General features: G+C 46.1%; 1 protein-coding gene across 1 annotated transcript; it reads right to left on the bottom strand.

Annotated features, from left to right (window-relative positions):
- Positions 1 to 894: 894 nt before the first annotated feature.
- Positions 895 to 5,245, bottom strand: LOC125513605 (filament-like plant protein 7). Its single transcript, XM_048678762.2, has 4 exons — positions 4,740 to 5,245; positions 1,945 to 3,784; positions 1,782 to 1,842; positions 895 to 1,573 (listed from the first exon to the last, which is right to left on the bottom strand). Exons 2-4 carry the CDS (start codon positions 3,687 to 3,689, stop codon positions 1,136 to 1,138), a joined length of 2,244 nt encoding a protein of 747 aa, XP_048534719.1. The 5' UTR covers positions 3,690 to 3,784; positions 4,740 to 5,245; the 3' UTR covers positions 895 to 1,135.
- Between the last annotated feature and the right edge of the window lie 17,553 nt (positions 5,246 to 22,798).

Below are 22,798 nucleotides of genomic sequence, written 5' to 3'. Positions count from 1 at the left end.
GATAACACCTTGATTGCTATCACAGATCTTTCTGGGGACTGCACCTGAATACTACGACTAATTTGCCTTCTTTCCCACCATAAATACCAACATGCCACTGCAACAAGTTCTGCCAGTGGGGCTTGTCCCAAAATCATAGACTGATCAGGGTACAACAGTTCCTCTAGAATAGCCTGTCTTGGACGATGAGCAAGACAAAATTTCTCAATTAAGTCATCAATACCCAGTGCTTGCCATACGTGCTTTGCTCGGCTACACTTGAACATGAGATGCTTAATGTCTTCCGCTCCAATCTCACAGACTAGGCATTGCCCGCTCACTTTAATATGACGATTCGTCAGAGCAACCCGACAAGGAATAGTATTATGCATAACTCTCCAAAGAAAGATTTTTACCTTCGCGGGCACTTTGAGACCCCAGATTTTATCCCAAATTGGATGTGGTTTGACCAAAAGCTTGATGTCCTATGTTTAACCTTTGGCCATATTGGCCCTCCCATTCTCCATAATATTCTGTCCAGATTTTGTATCATTCGCCGCAATTATAGTTTACCTACATATGCAATTTAATTCAATGTGAAATCAATGACTGATTATTTACAAAACTCTTCAGGTTTGCATGATGAAGTTGCATTTGACCAAATAGATATGTTAAATTATGGAAGTTTTTCGCAATTGGTATCCATCTAGCTTGGTTTGCTTGCTATTGTTGGTGATGCAAATTGTTAATCTAGGTTGGTTTGATTGTTGTTGTCCTCAAATGATTCAACGTTTTTTCTCATCGGCGATCGTTGTCCCGCGATACAGTTTCTCGGCTCAGCAACGTGGTCAATAGGAATCGTTGTTTTCTCCGTTGCAACGCACGGGCATTGGTGCTAGTAGAGGATAAAATATAGAACACTCCAAATATAATTGCATGATCTTTATTAAATAAACATTTGCACAACAATGCATTCCATAAATACTCATACGGAAAACAGGTTCATGTCAACAACAACAAAATCAATAAACAGCATGTCCCAGAGTCTCTCAACACCAGGCTTCGACTCTGCCAGTGCAATGGAACATTTGGCCAGAAAGGATGCACCGTAGCACTAGGGCCAGATCGCACACACACTCGCACGGTTCAACAGGGTCTAGGAGGAGTTGCCCTCCACTCTTTTCCTGAAGATCATCCTGCCCAGCAAGCCCGGACCCCGCTTCTTCTTCCGAGGATCAGCAGCAGTCTCACGCTCCGGGACCAATGGCTGAACGACAGTTTGCGCCGCCGACGCCTTCCGGTCGGCGTCAGGATTCTGCTCCTGTGCCGTGCTCTTCCGTGCTGCAGCGTCAGGCTCGCCATGTTCTTTCTCGGGAGAGATGTGACCCTCGGTTGTGCCGGCGCCCTCGTCGGCAAGGATGCTTCCAAGTGACTGGGGCTTGTAGTCGGCGGAGCTCGGCCGTGGGCTGTGCGTTGAGGCATCTGGAATGCCTGAATTCGGCTGAGTCTGGAGAGCCTGCAATTGTTTGCTTAGAGTCGTGATGGTCTCCTGGCACTCCGCAAGCTTGTCAGCTGCTGCAGATATCTCTGAGTCCTGCATTGCAGCGCAAATGTTGTCAAATCTTATTCCTGATGATTAAATATATAGATGAAAAGAGAGAATTGTGACGTAGTATAACATATCAGGTGGTAACCTTTAAATGAAATGAGATAAAGCTGAAGTGAGAAATATCAGGTATAGCTAGTTCTGCAACAGCCAGAATGTTCTTTTTTCTGAACGAAAGAGAAACATGAGAACTTACCGTTGCCAGTTGTTTTGCCTCCTTTTGTGCCAAGTCCTCCCCCATTCCATCAGCAGTGACGCTGCATTACAAAGAACAAAAAAATTAACTGAAAATCACTCAGTAATAGTAGTTGAAAGGAAGCCCTGTTTAGCTGTTCGGTAGCTGCTTGCACTGTTATTACCTTTCTATCTCATAGTATGACGACTTCCTTCCCAGTTGGATATCACCATTCTGATCTAGCATGGGCATTGCAAGTTCTTCAATAATCTGTCTCTCTTGAATTTTTTCAGGGTGTTCACCTTCCGGTGACTGAATCTGTTCCTTTTGTGCTTCTGTTTGGATATCTACAGCTGCTGCTGATGTTGCACTCTGCATGTCAGGTTCACCATGTGCATCAAAGTCATTTTCGTTACCGTCCACGGTGTCCGATCGAACTTGGTTCGAGAAGTATATGCTCATTATATACTCCAATACCAGGCAAATCTCGTCGATAAAATCTTCAAGCTTGGCTTTCATCTGTAGTACATCATGGCAGACATGAACCAGGTACTCGAGGCGAGCACAAAATTCAGGCTTGGCCTGCAACAAAGATTCAGATCTCGCAGCATGGTCTTCTGCCGAAACCCGAATCGTGGACGTGATTTTGTCAATCAGATTGCCGATCAGTTCCTCCACTTTGGTCCTATCATACGGCAGATCAGAAGCATCTCCATTCCCATGAACTGGACCCTCGTCCAATGCACGCCTTATTCCATCAACAATGGCGTCGATGCTTTCTCCAGTTGCTTCATGGTTACTTGTCACCAGTTTCCAGACATCCTGCAGCCATTCAGGATGACCATGCTCTAGGTCCAGACTCTCGCCGTTCTTGTCGGGCACGACGGGTCCCGAATGTCCTGATGTCTGATGATCCGCTGATGATGCCATCTCCAACCTCTCCATCTCGGCGAAGTCATCGAGCAAGCTCATGTCGGAGACCATGACGGACGATGCTCCATGTCCCTGCTTCCCAGCCCTGAGCTGGTCCAGTTCAGACACCAGAGCAGAGGCCCACGTCTCGGACTTGGCGTGTGCATCGCTTAGCCGTCTGCTCTCCTCCGTCAGCTCCTTGAGCTGCCCCTGCACCGCCGAGAGCTTACTGGCCTCCTCCGCGTACTTGGTCTGCGTGAACTGCAGCTCGGTGTCCCTGGCCGCCAGCATCCGCTTCAGAACGTTGTTCTCGTCCTCGATCGCGCGCAGCCTGACGGCGTAGCTCTGATCAGGCTCCGGAGCGCGCCGCGGCGTCCCGGACCGCGGAGACATCGGCGTCACTGAGCGCGGCGACGCCGTCGGCGTCACGGAACGCGGCCTTCTCGGGCTGGCCCCGGCCCTGGACGGCGGCGGCTGCTGCTGCGGCTCGACCTCGTCTCTCATCTTGGCCAACGCCGCCGGCCCGGGGAGGCGCTTCCGGACCATGGCGCGCAGCCGCTGGCACTCGCCCTCCAGCTGCGCGATCTTCTTGAGGCTCTCCGCCTGCTGCGCGCGGGCGGCGTCCACGGACCTGAGGTCGTACTCCCGCTCCTGGCTCCTCACCTCCAGCTCCTTCTGGAGCATGCGCGCCTCGTACTGCAGCGACGCGCTCTGCTTCTGCGCCGCGTCCAGCTTCGCCGCCGCGCGGGAGAGCTCCTGGTCGGAGGCCGCCTTGGACTCCCTGAGCTCCCTGACAAGCTTGTCCTTGGCGTCCATGGCCTTGCAGAGGCTGTTGTTCTCGGCAGCCAGCTTCGCGGCCTTCTTGTTCGCGGCTTCGAGGCTGTGCTGCAGATCACGCAGCTTCTTTTGCTGGGAGGATATCTCGCTCGCTGCTTCCACGATGATTTGATCCCGCTCTTCTCTGGCGACGAGCAGCTGCTCCATGCAGGATCTCAGAGCATCTTCCATTTCAGCCATTGTTACTGTATGCTTTCTTAGTACACCTTCTCTTGAGAGGAATCACCAGGTACTCTTCATGAGAGCAAACTTCTTAGCTAATCACTCTTCTCAACCTGGCAATGGGGTAACTTAGTCACAGTCTACTATATTCGGCAACCTGCCCATTTTACCGCTTGAACTTTGCAAAAGACTCACTAACTTTTTTGAACTAATAATGCATATTAGCATATCTTCATGAATCTACCAAACCAATTTGACTTACACCGAGCCGGTTTGGGAAATTGGAAGGTTGGTACTTTGAGTAAGTTTCAACTTCATGACTTTCTAAAGAATTTTGACGGCTCATAACTGGGAATATTTGTTTGTCATATTGCTAATGTATATCAAGTTATACTTTTTGGTGAACTAGTTCAGTTGGTCCTGATTCCTGAATGAAACTCTAAGCTGTTTAGAAAAGTGATTGATTTTGTAGTCAAGGTTCACCTGTCTTGCAAAGTTCTGCCAGTGAAAATGTGAAATAGAGTTATTCCATTTTAACAGATAATTATACATACACTTGCACATAATATCATTACAAGTTTTACATATAGAATCACACCATTGTACCAAAGTTGCATATTCTTCCTTTTATCCGGGAAATTTTCATGTTCATATAATAAGGAAAAAAAATATCAAAGCCAGACACAGAAACAAATTTAAACATGTTTTACTTTTGAGACTTGGTGGATGGTTGTAAACGTTGCAACAATTAATTGAGGGTTTCTGCATCGATGGATGCAGAGGCCAGGGGTTAAACCCTCTTTTCAAAAAAATAAAGAAAACAAATTTAAACATGCTTCAACTAGCCTTTCCACTAAATTAACTATGATTCCGTAGCAATGGGCGGCTCCGAGGTCCGAGCTAGTATCATCGAAAAAGAGAGATGGAAAAGAAAAGAAATGGTTAATCTTACAGACTACATCAACTGAAAAGAAAAGAAACATGATTAAGTTACACAGCTCAACCAGGAACCCCAAAAAACAAACAGGAAAATGCTGCAAGACTACAAACAACAATAGATGCACTAACCTGGATAAGCGGCTTAAACCTGTGGTACACAACAGATGAGGCAGAGATACAGGCAGTCGGCAGAGCAGAAAGAGAAAAGAGAGCCAGCGAAATGAAGCTCAGTGGCGGCTATCTATCTCCATTCTCTGGCCCAAGATCTTGTTTGCAATGAGGTGAATATGCGGACAGTTTGGTCAGCGCGTTGAGGGGTCAGAGCTAGCGTCAAGGACATTGCAGCGCGAGTGGTTCTTTCGGCGAGGTGGGCAGCCGGGCGGAGGCGGAGGAGGGAAGAAGGCAGGGTGTCAAGCTCAAAGCCGAAATTCTCCCGGTTCTAGCGGTTGGGCTGTTAAGTTCTGTCCCACCACCCCACCCCACCGGAGACAAAGTGGCTTCTTCCGAAGCTGCATTTCCCCTGGAGCACGCTTCGAGCTCGATGCCTCTGCTTCTTTGTGCAGGGAGATGACGGATGAGTGGTACATTCTTGTTGCTGTGGAGCCTGTGAAGAGCGGCCTCAACTACCTATCCCACTGCCTTTCTGGCTAGTTTTTCTTCGCGGGGATCGACGTGTCATGCGCCTCATGGTTTGCTTAGGCTAATGGAGACGATTTGGTCAGGAGATGCTGTCGACGTACATGGCGTAAGTTGTGTGAGTGACACTGCCAAGACTGCCAGGGAACTCGACAACTCGTAAGTAAAACGTGGAGCACAATGTTCTTACTAGGGATTAGGTAAGCACGTATGAATATAGCTTTTAGAAAATGAAGCACGTATGACTCTGACGAATGGAAGGAAAAGGTCACGAGTTCGGTATGGAAAGGCACCCACAAACTGGTGTACCATGTCCAAGCGCCGGCCAACTGTATGACCATCCGACATCCGGGATGGAAGGTGAGCGTATAATACAACTTTTTGTCTAGTGTAGTGCAGAGTGGATGCCCGGTGGTGTGGTGGGTCTTGTGAAGTAAGCTCTGCACCAAACCTGCCCCCCAGCTCGTTTCACAAAAAGAACACAGCCATGTCTTCAGAGTTCAGTCTCGGTGGTCGATACAGCTAGCTGACCTTTCACTCGGTGGCACAGTGCAGTGGCTGATGGGCGATTTCAATCAAGATAAATGCCCTACCAAGATAAACTGTGAGGTACTTTGCGCGTAAAAGGTGGTGAAAGCCTAGAATAAGACCAAGGAACATGTTCCATTGGTTTAGCGTAGCAGGTAGGTGAGGGGATTCCGTCAGGGCTACCATATTATGTTGCATTTGTCCACAATAAAAGATCTGCCATGGTTAGAAACTCTTGTCATTCTTGCTGATAGGTTTTCCTTTCTCTCTCTGTTTCCTTTATCCATTGCACCTTTGCTGATGGCGACGTCTGTGCTACAGCAATCAAGTGAGTCCATCACCCTGCTGGTTCATGTCATGCGGTTGCCCTGCCGGACAGCTCATGCATGCACCAAACTTGCAATGCCAATGAGGTGGCCGGCTTGGTTTCCAGTGCCACGGTTCAGTTGTCATCAGCTTTCGTCGTAATTGAGTTCATGCCTGATCTAGCTTAATCACGACGAGGGGTGCTTATTTTGGCTTTGCAGACAGATCCGTATGCCATCTGTCACGCACTGCTTGGTGGACTACTTGCTGAAATTGAGGCGCGGCCGCGCTTTGAACAGGAGATGGATAAATATACTGGGATGTATATGCGCACGGTTCATGTGGCGAGCGATGGCCATGTCTGCACTTGTCCACTCACATGACGCGACAAGAGCCTCTCGCCACCACACGACGAAGCGGTAAAACGCTCCTAAGAGCATCTCCAACAGCCGCGCTAAACTAGCGCCGTGCCGTAAATTAGGCCGTTTTAACACGCGCAACGCGGCGGGTCGCTCCAGCGGGCGCGCAAAAACGGCAAGCGCGCTATAACGGGTTGGTTGCGTGGTTGAAAACACTTACTCGCGCGGCGTATTTCGGGCGCCAGCTACAGCGCGCGGCACACTCGAGCGCTCGCGCCGCACTCTCTCCTCTCCTCGTCCTACGCCCCGCGCGCGCCGGCGCCGGCGTCCTGCCACCCACCCATGGACGCGCACACCGGCGCCCCGCTCACCTCGCTGTACAGCCGCGACCCCCCCACCGCCGCCGCCGGAAACCCTAGCGCGGGAAGCGTTGGCGTCGCCATCGCCGGAGCTCCGCCGAGCGTCGGCCTCGCGCGCAGCCTCTTCTTGCCGCCGCGGATGACCACGGCGCCGGGTGGCGTCGCGCCGGCGCCGTCCCGTGCCGCCGCCGCACCGTCGAAGAAGGTCCCCAATGCGGCGCGGACGAAGAAGGGCAAAACATCCGCGAAGAAAAACAAGGCGACGGACGGCTCCAGCACCACGAAGGCGAGGGAAAAAAAGCTTGCAGGGCGTTCGACGGCCGCGGCGGCTACCGAAGCGCCGGCGAGCTCACTCGTTGAGCCGGCCGCCGACGCGCACCACGTGTTCAACGAAATGCCCCCATGGTGAAAAAAATTTCAACTTTTCTTTTTCTTCTTATTTTTTCAATGCATCATCATCACATATAGATAGCTTATTTGCATTGTTCAAAAAACTTTGTAGTCTCAACGATTATGCATACATGTCCACTATGGGTGTTGGGTCCAACAATTCGCATTGGTCTCAAACCAATGACATCCATTTCGAAGACCATGAGTTTGAGGTGGACGAGGAGGGTGAGGGAATTGTCGAGGCGCCGAAAGGAAGAGCGGGCAATTACTCAACCAACGATGACAAGTTACTATGCCATACTTATTTGCAAGTGTCGAGGGATCCATCCATTGAAGGTGATCAAAGTAGAGACGCGTATTGGGGGCGAATGAAAGAACACTTTGGTGCTCACAACTTGAGTGGAATTGACCGCTCCGAGAGATCACTTCGGTCCCGATGGTCGACAATCAACTCGGGTTGTCAAAAGTGGGCGGCCATACAAAAGGCAGTTGACAAGATTAACCCAAGTGGCACAAATGAGGATGATCGAGTAAGTGGCATCTCATATATGTTCATCATACTTGTTTTTGGTGACCGAAGTGCTAACTTGTTTTGTTTTTCTTGTAGTACAACATTGCACAAAACTTGTTCAAAGAAGAGACAAGGACAACCAAGAAGGGGAAGATCAAGAAAGGCAGGGTCTTTACCTTGCCTCATTGCTATGAAGTGTTAAAGGATGATGAGAAATGGAAGAAGCGTGATGGTTTGGAGGATTTGCATTTGAGCAACAAACGGAAGCGAGCAATTGAGATGAATGATGATGAGGAGGAGGAGGATGCATCAAGTGATGACGGCAAGAGAAGCCCCACACCCAATTCGGTTTCATACTCGAAGCCAAAACGACCGGATGGGTGCAAGAAAGACAAAACCGAAAAGAAGAAGAGGAAAGGAGATGATGAGCTCAAAAATGCTATGGAAGCTATTGTGAAGGCAAGGGTCGAAGCCAATGAGGTGAGGAAAATGGCAAGGAACCAAGATGCCGTGGCCGAGGAGAGGAGGTTGGCGGCCGAGGAGAGAAGGGTGGCGGCCGAGGAGAGAAAGGTGGCTTTGGAGGAGAGAAAAGTGAGCAACGAGGAGCGAGCTAAGTTGTTGGAATGGGAGAAGCACTTGTTCTTCTTGGACACATCTAACCTCAATGCGGTGCAAAAAGAGTATGTCAATCTTGCCCAACAAGAAGTCTTGATCCAAAAAAGAGCCTTGGTTCATGCAATAGTTGGCGGTGGCCTCGACGCCATGGGTGGCGGTGGCTTCGGCGCCATGGGTGGCGGTGGCCTCGGCGCCATGGGAGGCATGGGTGGCTTCGGAGCCATGGGAGGCATGGGTGCACATCCGGCCGCCATGGGAGGCATGGGTGCACCTCCGGCCGCCATGGGAGGCATGGGTGGCTTTAGAGCACCCTCCGACGCTATGGCCGCCATGGGAGGCATGAGTTTTGCTTCTCTCATGGGAGGCATGGGTGCACCTCCGGCCTCCATGGGTGCAATGTCTTTCGATGTGCCTTCTCACACACATTCCCATGAAGATGCCGTTGAAGATCTTGCCAACACCGTCGGAGCTTCACATGATGCGGTGCGTGATGAGGAGAGGGAGGAAGATTCATCTTCGGAGGCGGAAGAGTCGTCTTCGGAAGATGAGGACGAAGACGAAGACGAGGAAGATGAAGATTGATGTGTCTTTCATGTCTTGAACTTTAGTTTGCATTTGAACTTGGTTGGATGAACTTGTGGGCATGATTTTGAACTTGTGGGCATGAACTTTTATTCATCAACTTGTTTGTGTCAAATTTCACATGTTCATTTTTGTCCAAAATATCATATATGCAAAATGCCCGGCGAGTCGCGCGCGCTGTATTTTTGCGCTCTGCTGGAGCGGCGCGGGCGCGCTGCTAAAGCCAGCGCAGGCGGGCGCGCAAAACCAGCCGCAGCGCGCGCGGTAAATAGGTTTTTTGCGCGCGGCGCTTAGCGCGGCTGTTGGAGATGCTCTAACAAAATTAGGTGCATCCAAGTTTGAAGCCCGGCCTTCATGAGCAAATGTGTTGATGAGGCGGGGACCCGTTCCCCTCGAGCCCTATGAGTGGCATGATATGGAACATGCGAGGCTTTGGCCGGCTTGACCATAGGAGTCAACTAGCTAAAACCTTGCATGCAGAGAAGCTCGATTTCATTGGAATCCAATAAACCATTAGGAGCTCCATCTTCGTTGTTCATCTTCAGTCGATTGGTGGTGATGACTTCTCTTGGAATTGGTTGCCGGCAAATGGGCGATCAAGAGGAATTCTTGTGGGCGTCCGGCTGGAATCTTTCAACGTCTCGAGGGTCATCATTGGTCAGCATTTTGTTAGTGTCGTCGTAGTGCAATGCAATAACCAATTTAGATGGGAACTGGTTATTGTGTTTGGATCGGCAGATCACTCTAAATTGATTGACTTTCTCATTTACATGACAAGATTTGTGCCTCGACTGTGCTTGCGACCATTGGTGAGGATTTCAATTTGATGAGGTATGTCTTAGAGAAGAGCAAAAACAAGCCATCCATCAACATGAACCTAATGGACATTTTTTTAATAACTGGGAGGTTGACCTGGAGCTTATGGAGTTACAACGGGTTGGAGCTAGTTTTACTTGGACTGATAAGCAGCTCGACCCGACTTGGTGTGTCCTTGACAGGGTTTTTGTCTCTCCAGAGTGGGAGAGCCAATTTCTTGCGTGTTCACTCGAGGCCGTGATGCGTCTAGGTTATGAACATTGTCCTCTAATATTTGACTCCGATGAGACTCGTCGGCAACGGAGCTCTCACTTTTTCTTTGAAGTTCAATGGAGGGAACACCTCAGCTTTCCTAGATTGCGGTGCATAAGAAATGGATTGTTGTTTGCAATCCTCCTCCTCATTGGTTGGGTCCTTTGCCGAGTGCAATGGACCGATGGCAACATTGTATTAGGAGGTTGTGACATCACCTTAGAGGGTGAGGGGCTAACCTTGGTGGTGCCCCCTAAGATCCAGGAATTGGATATGGTATCCGATGGGCCTAGGCTATCAGAGGCAGAGTGAGATCTAGGATACAACCTTGAGGATGATATGGTATTTATCACCTTTCGTGAAAAATTTATTACGGCAGCGGCGCTCTCAAACATGGATCGAAAAGGGAGACCTCAACTTCGCGTACTTCTAGATAGTTGCCAACGGTCGATGTAGGAGATGTCATATAGTCTCTTTACGGAATGGTTCCAATAATTTCACTGATCCGGAGGCACTACAACAACATACCTGCTCCTTCTGTAAAGGGTTGATGCCTCAGATGAGCAAGGAGGGGCGGAGTTGGTGTTCTCCACATAGGGAGAGTCTTGGAATGTTAGCATCGATGAAAACACGATGCAAACCGCTCATTTCACTCCTAAGGAACCTAAGTTAGCTGTGTCCTCCATGGGTACTAAAAGTACCCGTCCTGATGGGTTCCCGGGGACTTTTTATCAAATAGTTTAGTCTATGGTTGGCCGGCAGATGTTTGAGTTGCTTGATGACTTTACCAAAGGTTGGATAGACATCAAGTGATTAAACATTAATATTATCACCTTGCTTCCTAATGTTCCAGGGGTGAACCTTATTAAGAATTTTAGACCCATTTCTTCTTTCAATCTAGCATTTAGACTACTTGTCAAAGTTTTTCAACTCGGTTATTACTAGTTGCAAACTGGGTAATAGACCTGAGCCCATCACTAGTTGCAACACAGGGTAATAGACCCGAGCCAATCTGCCTTTACCCAATGTAGAAGTATCCTCGAGGGCATTTTGGTTCTTCACGAGGTACTCTCCACAGTTCCCGCATGAAGAAGGAAAAAATGTCTTTATCCTCCAACTGGATTTTGAGAAGGCATACGACTGCGCTAGTTGGGAGTTTCTTGAAGGAGTTATGTTTCAGAAAGGCTTTAACCCATTATGGGTTAGCGGGATCATGCAACTTGTCAAGGACAGGCAAACCACCATTAACATTAATGGGGAGCTTGGCGCATTTTTTTTCGAAACTCACGTAGTGTGTGTCAAGGTGACCCGATATTCCGGCTCCTCTTCAACCTTGTGGTCGATGCTTTGGCTATCATCTTAGAGGGTGCTAAGACAGTCGAGCATTTTCATGGGGTGTTTGTTGAGATTCGTGAAGGAGGAATTACTCACCTTCAATATGCGGACGATACCCTCATTATGATTCAGAATGACTCGGTTAGTCTGATCAATTTGAAGTTCATGTTGATGTTTTGAGTCCATGTCGGGACTCAAAATTAACTTCGACAAAAGCGAGGCTTTCGTCAGTGGAGGTACCCTGGAGGACAAGCTCTGGGTTGCACACATGATGAATTGTAATCTTGGATCTTTCGCTATCAAGTATCTCAGCCTTCCTATCACCAACAAACATCTCACTATCAAAGACTTCCTATTTATCGCGGACAAGGTTGCCGGCAGGGTTGAGCCTTGGGTAGGGAGATACCATCAACCGACAGAAAATTGACCCTTATCAGTGCATGTTTCTCCAATTTGCGATGTTTGTCATGGGATTTTTCCTACTCCAAGATGGTGTGTAGGAAAAATTCGACTTAGTGATGTCTCGTTCCTTCTGGGGGAAATAATTAGGCAAGCAAAAATACCACATGGTACATTGGAGTACCATTTGTGCCCCCCAGGAGATGGGGGGCCTAGGCATCATTAACACCAAACATATGAACAAGTGTTTGATGACCAAGTGGGCTTGGAAGATCCTAACCGCTGAGGGGGCTATGGCTAGATATTATTAAGCATAAGTACCTTCAGCATGCAACTTTAGCTACAACTTCCAAGAGGCATGGATCCCGGTTCTTGGAAGCTATCACCAAGATTGATTATTTACTTCGCGTTGGGACAATTCATATCGTTGGGAATAGAATATCCACAGTCTTTTGGTTAGACATTTAGATTGGCCAAAACTCTCTGGCAAGTGAGTTCCCAGGCCCGTTTGTGATAGCCTATTATCTAAATGCTCTAGATAGTGAGACTTGGAGACAGGGTTAGTGGCAGACACTTTTACGGTGAACCCTCAAACCCGAAGAGAGGGAGGACTGGTGTAACCTCGCGACCATTCTGATTAATGTGTTCCTAACAATACAGGAATCAGCTTATTTGCCGTCTGCTGGCTGACGGCCCCTCTTTTGGCACTGAAAGTCATGGTAAAGAGCTACTTTGCCGTATGCAAGCACACAACGGATGGTAAAGACTTTTGCCTTTGGTCTTCCTAGCCAAGCTGGCGGCAAAGGAAAAGCCTCTTTGCCGTCAGCCAAACAAGGCATTTGCCATGTGCCTGGTACATTCACAGACGGCAAAGAATTTTGCTAAACATTAAAAACATTCGTCTAGCGGCGTGTCCGACGTCCAGCGAGCGGCGTGTCTGGTGTCCGACCAGCAGTGTGTCCAACATCCTTTAAGCATCATGTCCGGCGTCCTTTGAGCAGTGTGACCTGAGTAGTAGCGGACTTCGATGGCCATGGCCGGAATAGCAGCACACGACGGCGGCCTTGGCCGGAGCAGTAGCAGCCGATGGCAGCCATGGCCAGGCTCCAGCGGGCCGATACGTCTCCAACGTATCTATAATTTATGAAGTATTCATGCCATGTTTACAACAATTTTATATGGTTTTGGTATGATTTGCATGGAACTAACTTGGACTGACGTTGTTTTCAGCAGAACTACCATGGTGTTGTTTTTGTGCAGAAATGAAAGTTCTCCAAATGAGCTGAAACTTTTTGACTATTTTTCTGGAACAAAAGAGACCCCCGAAGCTTCGTGGGAGGGCCAGAAGAGCCACGAGGAGGGCACAACCCACCAGGGCGCGCCTGGTGGGCCTAGCTTGCCCCGGTGGGTTGTGCTCGCCTCGAGGCTCATCTTCGCGTGAAACCGATGCCAAAAAATCTTATCAATAGAGACACAATCAGAAATAACCCAAGATCGGAAGTTCCGCCGCCGCAGGCCTCTGTAGACATCGAAAACCAATCTAGACCCCGTTCCGGCACTCTGTCGGAGGGGAAAATCATCACTGGTGGCCATCTTCATCATCCCAGTGGCCACCACCATCAGGAGGGAGTAGTCCACCCTCGGGGCTGAGGGTTTGTACCAGTAACCATGTGTTTAATCTCTCTCTCTCTCTCTCTCTCGTGTTCTTGAGATGTCACGATCTTGATGTATCGTGGGCTCTGTTAATATAGTCGGATCATATGGTGTTTCCCCTCTCTATCTTGTTGTGATGAATTGAGTTTTTCCCTTTGAGATTTCGTTGTTATCGGATTGGATACTTTTATGGATTTGAGAGCACTTGATATATATCTTGCAAATGAATACTCGTGGTGACAATGGGGTATCATATTGATTCACTTGGTATATGTTTTGGCACTCAACTCGTGGATTACTGAGGTGACATTGGGGTAATCTATGAATAGGGGTTGATGCACGTTCTTGTCTTTTGTTTCTCCGGTAGAAATCTTGGGGCACTCTTTGAGGTTCTTTATGTTGGATTGAGTATTATGAATCTGAATTTGCTTTGGTGTTATTTTAGTACGAACTCTTGATAGATCGATCGGAAAGAATAGTGTTATTTTAGTACGAACTCTTGATAGATCGATCAGAAAGAATAACTTGGTGTTATTTTAGTACGAACTCTTGGATAGATCGATCAGAAAGAGTAGCTACAAACAATTTCTTCTTATGTTCTCCGCTAGATAAGAACTTTGGAGTGATTCTTCATCGCACTTTGAGGGTGGTTATATGATCCAATTATATTAGCACTGTTTTTGTGCCCGTTTTCTATTTGCTACCTTGCTGTTTTTATTTATTCAGATTATAAAAATATATTTCTACCATCCATATTACACTTTTGTCACCATCTCTTCGCCGAACTAGTACACCTATACAATTTGCCATTGATTGGGTGTGTTGAGGACACAAGAGATTTCTTGTATTTGATTGCAGAGTTGTTTGAGAGATACCATCTTCATCCTACGCCTCCCACGGATTGATAAACCTTAGGTCATCCACTGGAGGGAAATTTGCTACTGTTCTACAAAACTCTGCGCTTGGAGGCCCAACACAAGTCTACAAGAACAAGTTGTGTAGTAGACATCACGGGCTGCACGCGGACATGGGCGGTGCGCAAACACGGGCTGGCTCCGGAGGGCGGCTGCTGCTTCGGCGGTCGCGGGGCTGTCATAGATCTGGCGCTCGGGGCAGAGAGGAGGACATCGAGTGGCGCCGACGGTGTAGTCCGACGAGGTGCGTAGAGGAGGAGGCCGGGGAGGCTCGCCCGTAGCGAGGTCCGACAAGGGGTGTAGAAGATAAGGTGTGGGAGGCTAGCCCATGGCCGAATCTGGCGATGGGCGGCCACGGCGGAGACGGCGAGGGGCGAAGAGGCGACATCCGACGAGGAGCGGAGACGGAGCCGCTGGGGAAGTTCGGCCGCGGCTGCTACGCTTCTGCGCTTGGGCAGAGATGAGAGAAAGAGATTGAGGGGATGAGGACGTGCACATGGGAGACATGGTGGAGGGGTCGGGCGCATGAGAGAGAGAGAGAGAGTGGTGGGGCCAGGCGTGAGAGAGAGAGCATGGTCGGTGTGGGAGATCGTGATGTGTGGAACGGATCATGCCATGTCATCGATCCGTGAGATCGATCCGCGTGGTGTGTTTTTTCTTTGTCCTCTATAAAAAACACATGACAAAGAGCTCTTTGCCATCCGCCTGCCCTTGCCATCTGCTTTTGGTCTCTTTGTCGTCCACTAGCAGACGACAAACAAAGGACAACCAGCAAATTCCATGTTTGCCATGAGGCCATTCTTTGTCGTCTGCTTTTCGAAAACAGACGACACACACCATCTTTGCCATCTGCCAGCAGACGACAAAGAACAGACTGATGGCAAATTCTCTGATTCCAGTAGTGTAACCTCAAATGTGTACTCTTTCAGTGAATCTAGAGCAATCAGGGCAATTCTCTACTGGCTCCTTATACCATGCTTACATAATTGGGCCTCCAAATTTCAATTTATGGACATCTGGAAGGCCAAACTGCCAGCCAAGATTAAAACAGACTATGGCTTAGGGCAAACCTTGTCTCAGTGGCAGCGATTGCATCAACTCGGCGAGACCGAAGCGAAGCAATAAGGCAATAGAGAGTTGGCATGTCATCTTGGTGAGATCGATTGCAAATCTCGGTGAGACCAAAATAATTGCAACAAGTAACAGAGTTGGCAAGGCCATCTCGGTGTGACCGAGATCCGTATCGTTGTGATCGAAACGTTAGGGTTTCTGGCAGTGGCTGTGTCAAATGAACTCGGTGGCTACGTGTAGAAAGAATCGGTTGGACCGAGTTTGGAATTAGGGTTTGGACATATTTGGATGGAGAAGTGGCTGAGGGTTTTGGAGCAATATCACTAAGCACTTTGAGCAAGTAGAACATTAAGCAACACCCCATCCCCTTTTAATAGTATTGGCTTTCCTATGGACTCAATATTATCTTGGATCACTAAAATAGAAATGAAGAGTCTTGAGATTTTGCCAATCTTTGTCCTTAGCATTTTGAGGGGTCCACATCTCTAGTCCATGCCATGTGGACTCAATGTTATCTTAGATCACTAAAGTAGAAATGAAGAGCCTTGAGCTTTTGCCAATCTTTGTCCTTCGCATTTTTAGGGGTCCACATCTCTAGTCCATGCCATGCCAATCATTGAACATCCTGAAATATTTGTCTTGAATGGATATTAGTTCAATGAGCTATATGTTGTTATGAATTACCAAAACCACCCGGGGATTAGTTGCACTTTCAGTATCTAGTGCCCCCTTAGTGGTTTTGGAGTATTGAAGACAAATGGGTTAAGGGACTAATGTGTTTGCGAGTATACACAGGAGAAAATTCTCTGAAGATCATGTTTAACCATGAAAGACAACCCCTAAAAATGTATGTTTACACTGAAGAACTTGGTGTGCTCTTTAAAGAAACTGAAGTGAAGAATTGGAAGCTTGAAGACTTCGTTTTCTTAACTGTTTCTTTTCTTTATTTGAGTCATAGGGAACACCATACTGTTAAAGGGGGTCTAGGTGATACATAGGCGTATTTTCTTAGTGATGCTCAAACTCAAACATACCTATTTCTTTGAGTGAAGACTTTGGAAAGCTTTTGTAGTGCAATCGAGTTCTTCAGCGACAGAGACACGGGTCTTCTGGTTGCTAACGAAATTGTTATGACTGAAGAGCTAGGATTTCGCAAGTGTGACTCTCCTACCGCGAGGAAATCGAGAGACAATTTTTCGACCGTTCTTGTGATAGCACCGGCTGTTGTCTGAAGGGGCATGATAGTCATTCTATGTTGGGTTGCCCTCAGGCTATAAACAGCCCCCACAACAATTTGTTGGTCGGTTGCTCCAAGTGATTGATTCACAAGTGTCAACTATTGGGAAACGTAGTAGAAAACAAAAAAAATTGGTGCCTACAATCACCCAAGATCAATATGAAGAAGCATAATGGGTTGGGATCACAATCGATTTCGTCACCAAGTTGCAGAGGAAGAAGAACATATTGGTGTAGATCGTACTTGGAGTCCCTTGAACCGTAGATGAACGATCCCTCATACCACCCGTGAATAGTCCCTCGAACTGAAGACCGGAAGCACGACCTCCCTACTTGGTTGCAAGCGTGCAAGCTTCACGATTCGACATCGCTTTGAAGGAAATATTCCCTAGAGGCAATAATGAAGTTGTTATTTATATTTCCTTATATCATGATAAATGTTTATTATTCATGCTAGAATTGTATTAACTGAAAACTTAGTACATGTGTGAATACATAGACAAACAGAGTGTCCCTCCGATTGTCGGAGAGGTATCTCTGGGCCCTCTCGGTAATGCACATCACTATAAGCCTTGAAAGCAATGTGACTAATGAGTTAGTTACGGGATGATGCATTACGGAACGAGTAAAGAGACTTGCCGGTAACGAAATTGAATTAGGTATTGAGATACCGACGATCGAATCTCAGGCAAGTAACATACCGATGACAAAGGGAACAACCGCGGTAGCATTATAAGATGAGCTCTCACTAAATTTCAAGGTATAAGTGTTCTCCCTGAGTATGCACCGTTGCTACAGTTCGTCGTGCCGAGACACCACGTGATGATCAGGTGTGATAAACTCTACGTTCACATACAACGTTGATGACCCACAAGTATAGGGGATCTATCATAGTCCTTTTGATAAGTAAGAGTGCCGAACCCAACGAGGATCAGAAGGAAATGATAAGAGGTTTCCAGCAAGGTATTCTCTGCAAGTACTAAAATAAGTGGTAACAGATAGTTTTGTGATAGGATAATTTGTAACGAGCAAAAAGTAACAAAAGTAAATAAAGTGCAGCAAGGTGGCCCAATCCTTTTTGTAGCAAAGGACAAGCCTGGACAAACTCTTATATAGAGAAAAGCGCTCCCGAGGACACATGGGAATATCATCAAGCTAGTTTTCATCACGCTCATATGATTCGCGTTCGGTACTTTGATAATTTGGTATGTGGGTGGACCGGTGCTTGGGTACTGTCCTTACTTGGACAAGCATCCCACTTATGATTAACCTCTATTGCAAGCATCCTCAACTACAACAAAAGTATTAAGGTAAACCTAACCATAGCATGAAACATATAGATCCAAATCAGCCCCTTACGAAGCAACGCATAAACTAGGGTTTAAGCTTCTGTCACTCTAGCAACCCATCATCTACTTATTACTTCCCAATGCCTTCCTCTAGGCCCAAATAATGGTGAAGTGTCATGTAGTCGATGTTCACATAACACCACTAGAGGAGAGACAACATACATCTCATCAAAATATCGAACAAATACCAAATTCACATGACTACTAATAGCAAGACTTCTCCCATGTCCTCAGGAACAAACGTAACTACTCACAAAGCATAAACATGTTCATAATCAGAGGGGTATTAATATGCATATAGGATCTGAACATACGATCTTCCACCAAATAAACCAACTAGCATCAACTACAAGGAGTAATTAACACTACTAGCAACCCACTAGCACCAATCCCGGACTTGGAGACAAGAATTGGATACAAGAGATGAACTAGGGTTTTGAGAGGAGATGGTGCTGATGAAGATGTTGATGGAGATTGCCCCCTCCCGATGAGAGGAGCGTTGGTGATGATGATGGCGATGATTTCCCCCTCCGGGAGGGAAGTTTCCCTGGCTGAACAGCTCCGCCAGAGCCCTAGATTGGTTCCGCCAAGGTTCCGCCTCGTGGCGGCGGAGTTTCGTCCGAGAAGATGGCTTCTTATTTTTTTTCCCATCAAAAGACTTCATATAGCAGAAGACGACCACCGGAGGGCCACCAGGGGGCCCACAAGGTAGGGCGCGCGCCCAGGAGGGTAGGGCGCACCCCCACCCTCGTGGGCAGGGTGTGCCCCCCCTGGTGAACTTCTTCCGCTGAGTATTTTTTATATATTCTGAAAACGTCTTCCGTGAAGTTTCAGGACTTTTGGAGTTGTGCAGAATAGGTCTCTAATATTTGCTCCTTTTCCAGCTCAGAATCCCAGCTGCCGGCATTCTCCCTCTTTATGCAAACCTTGTAAAATAAGAGAGAATAGGCATAAGTATTGTGACATAATGTGTAATAACAACCTATAATGCAATAAATATCTATATAAAAGCATGATGCAAAATGGACGTATCAACTCCCCCAAGCTTAGACCTCACTTGTCCTCAAGCGAAAGCCGAAATCGAAAAATATGTCCACATGTTTAGAGATAGAGGTGTCGATAAAAAATAAAATACAGACATGAGGGCATCATGATCATTCTTAGAACAACAACTTATATAATTCTTGTCATTTGATTTCTTATGCTAGAGTAATAATTCAATCACAATTTCAAGTATGAATCGTAAACTTCATTGAAAACTAACAAACTATGATCTCAGTCATTGGAGCAATTACAATTTATCAGAACATAGGAAAGAGTCAATAAATAAGAGCTTTTCAGCAAGTCCACATACTCAACTATCATATAGTCCTTCACAATTGCTGACACTCACGCAATACTTATGGGTATGGAGTTTTAATCGGACACAGAGAAAGATAGGGGCTTATAGTTTGCCTCCCAACGTTTTACCTCAAGGGTAATGTCAACAATAATAGTTCATGAAAACTCACATCCAATTAGCCATATATACCAGGATCTTTCCAACATACTGTGCTTGCCAAAGGATAAAATGCAAAAATGAAGGGTGAAGATCACCATGACTCTTATGCAAGGTGGGAGATAAAAGTAAAAGATAGGCCCTTCACAGAGGGAAGTAGAGGTTGTCATGCGCTTTTATGGTTGGATGCACAAAATCTTAATGCGAAAGAACGTCACTTTATATTGCCGCTTGTGATATGGACCTTTATTATGAAGTCTGTCGCTTTTATTTCTTCCATATCACATGATCGTATAAAGCTTATTTTCTCCCACCCTAATAAGTCATACATATTTAGAGAGCAATTTTTATTGCTTGCACCGATGACAACTTACTTAGAGGATCTTACTCAATCCATAGGTAGGTATAGTGGACTCTCATGGCAAGACTGGTTTTAAGAGTATTTGGAAGCACAAGTACTATCTCTACTTGGTGCGATGAATTTGGCTAGCATGAGGGAGAAAGGCAAGCTCAACCATGTTGGATGATCCATGACAATATAATTTATCTCATATGTAAGAAAACATAACCCATTACGTTGTCTTCCTTGTCCAACGTCAACTCTTTAGCATGTCATATTTTAATGAGTGCTCACAATCATAAAAGATGTCCAAGATAGTATATTTATATGTGAAGACCTCTCTTTCTTTATTACTTCCTATTAATTGCAACGATGACCAAAACTATGTTTGTCAACCCTCAACAACTTTTATTCATCATACTTTTTTCTATGTGAGCTCATTACTCTCTATAAGACTCACATGATCTCTTTGTTTCTTTTTATTCCTTTCTCTTTTCTTTTATCCCCTTAGGATCATGGCAAAATAATCAAGCCCTTGACTCAACACTAATCTTTATTATATAGCTCACAGACTCGATTACATAGAGGAATTATAAAGCAAAACTCAAAACTAGATCATGCCATAAACTTTATTCTACTAGATCAAGATAATACCAAAAGGATCGAACTAAGGAAAACGATAAAGATAAAAGTGATGGTGATACGATACCAGGGCACTCCCCCAAGCTTGGCAGTTGCCAAGGGGAGTGCCCATACTAGATACTCAATTCTTCTTCATTGGTGGAGACGGTGGTGATTTTGTTGATGGCGTAGGCTTGTCGTCCTTCTTCCAAGGCATAGGCTCACCATCATAGAAGGATGACCGAGTCTCCTGAAACCTCAAATCTGCAGCCAAACTCATCCTCTTGAATCTATATTCATACTCACAGTTTTGATTTTGTAGGTCATAGATCTGGGCTTGGAGGTGCTCGTTTTTCTCATGAAGCTTGAAGATGGCCTCCCCAATGTCCTTGACGTCCAGCTTGTGGTTGTTGGTGAACTCCGTGATCATAATGTGATTGGAATCGAGTCCATGCTCCACCATCTCCTGACACTTGAAAACTTCTTGCTCTAATGCTTCGAGCCTTGCCTCCGTGCTTCCAGTCTTCCTTGGTCCCTCAGCATCGCGGATGTGCAACAACCCCTCACACATATCAATGGTTTGAGGGTGTTGTAGAACTTCTGCGAGGTAGGGGTTGATGACCTTCTCGAAGAACTGGTCCTTGGGGGTGCTTGAAGACGACATGACAACCTGGATCTGTCAGAAAAACAGCTCGAAACAAAAACAGGAGATTTTTGCGTGATACGGGAGTCGAAACCCCTGGGAGATTATATAATGAATTTTTACCGACCAAAATACGTGTAGTGTAAGAAAACGGAGTCCAGAAAGCGCACGAGGTAGGGGGCGCGCCCAGGGGGTAGGGCGCGCTCTCCACCCTCGTGGAGCCCTCGTGTCCTTCCCGGACTGTTTCTTATTTTTCTATTTTTCTAAATATTCCAAAACGGAGAAATATTGCCTTAAAAACTGTTTTGGAGTCGGTTTACTTACCGTACCACATACCTATTCCTTTTTGGAGTCTAAAATGTTCCGAAAAGTGTCCCTTATGTATTCCTTCGGGGTTACGGTTTCAATAACATTGGTTTCAACATTTATGGGATTACCTGAGATATAATGTTTGATTCTTTGATCGTTCACCACCTTCGGATTTGTGCCTTCGAAGTTGTTAATTTTTATGGCACCGGAACGATAGACCTCCTCGATAACGTAAGGACCTTCCCATTTAGAGAGAAGTTTTCCTGCAAAAAATCTTAAACGAGAGTTGTATAGCAATACATAATCACCTACATTAAACTCACGCTTTTGTATCCTTTTATCATGCCATCTTTTAACTTTTTCCTTAAACAACTTGGCATTTTCGTAGGCTTGGGTTCTCCATTCATCGAGTGAGCTAATATCAAATAACCTCTTCTCACCGGCAAGTTTAAAATCATAACTGAGCTCTTTAATAGCCCAATATGCCTTGTGTTCTAGTTCGAGAGGTAAGTGACATGCTTTTCCATAAACCATTTTATACGGAGACATACCCATAGGATTTTTATATGCAGTTCTATAGGCCCATAATGCATCATCAAGTTTCTTAGACCAATTCTTTCTAGATCTATTAACAGTATTTTGCAAAATTAATTTGAGCTCTCTATTACTCAATTCTACTTGACCACTAGACTGTGGGTGATAAGGAGATGCAATTCTATGATTAACATCATATTTAGCAAGCATTTTACGGAAAGCACCATGATTAAAATGTGAACCACCATCAGTCATTAAATATTTAGGGACTCAAAATCTTGGAAAAATAACTTCTTTAAGCATTTTAATAGAAGTGTTATGATCAGCACTACTAGTTGGAATAGCTTCTAGCCACTTAGTAACGTAATCAACAACAACTAAAATATGTGTATATCCATTAGAGGAAGGAAAGGGTCCCATATAGTCAAAGCCCCAAACATCAAATGGTTCAATAACAAGTGAATAATTCATAGGCATTTCTTGACGTCTACTAATATTACCAATTCTTTGACATTCATCACAAGATAAGACAAACTTACAGTCATCCTTGAAGAGAGTAGGCCAATAAAAACTAGATTGCAATACCTTAGGTGCAGTTCTATCTCCAGCATGGTGTCCTCCATAAGCTTCGGAGTGACACTTGCGTAGGATCTGTTCCTGTTCATGCTCAGGTACACAACGTCTAATAACACTATCTACTCCTTCTTTATAAAGATGTGGGTCATCCCAAAAGTAATGCCTCAAATCATAGAATAACTTTTTCTTTTGCTGGTATGTGAAACTAGGTGGTATAAACTTAGCAACAATGTAATTAGCATAATCAACATACCATGGAGCAGTATGAGAAGCATTTATGACATTTAATTGCTCATCAGGAAAGCTATCATCAATAGGAAGTGGGTCATCAAGCACATTTCCTAACCTAGATAAGT

Source organism: Triticum urartu, chromosome 6A (genome assembly GCF_056163025.1).
Source record: "Triticum urartu cultivar PI428250 chromosome 6A, HENAU_Tu73, whole genome shotgun sequence".
In the NCBI taxonomy this organism is placed as follows: Eukaryota; Viridiplantae; Streptophyta; class Magnoliopsida; order Poales; family Poaceae; genus Triticum; species Triticum urartu.
The sequence above is the reverse complement of the archived record's forward strand: the minus strand, read 5'-3'. Positions and strand labels throughout refer to the sequence as shown.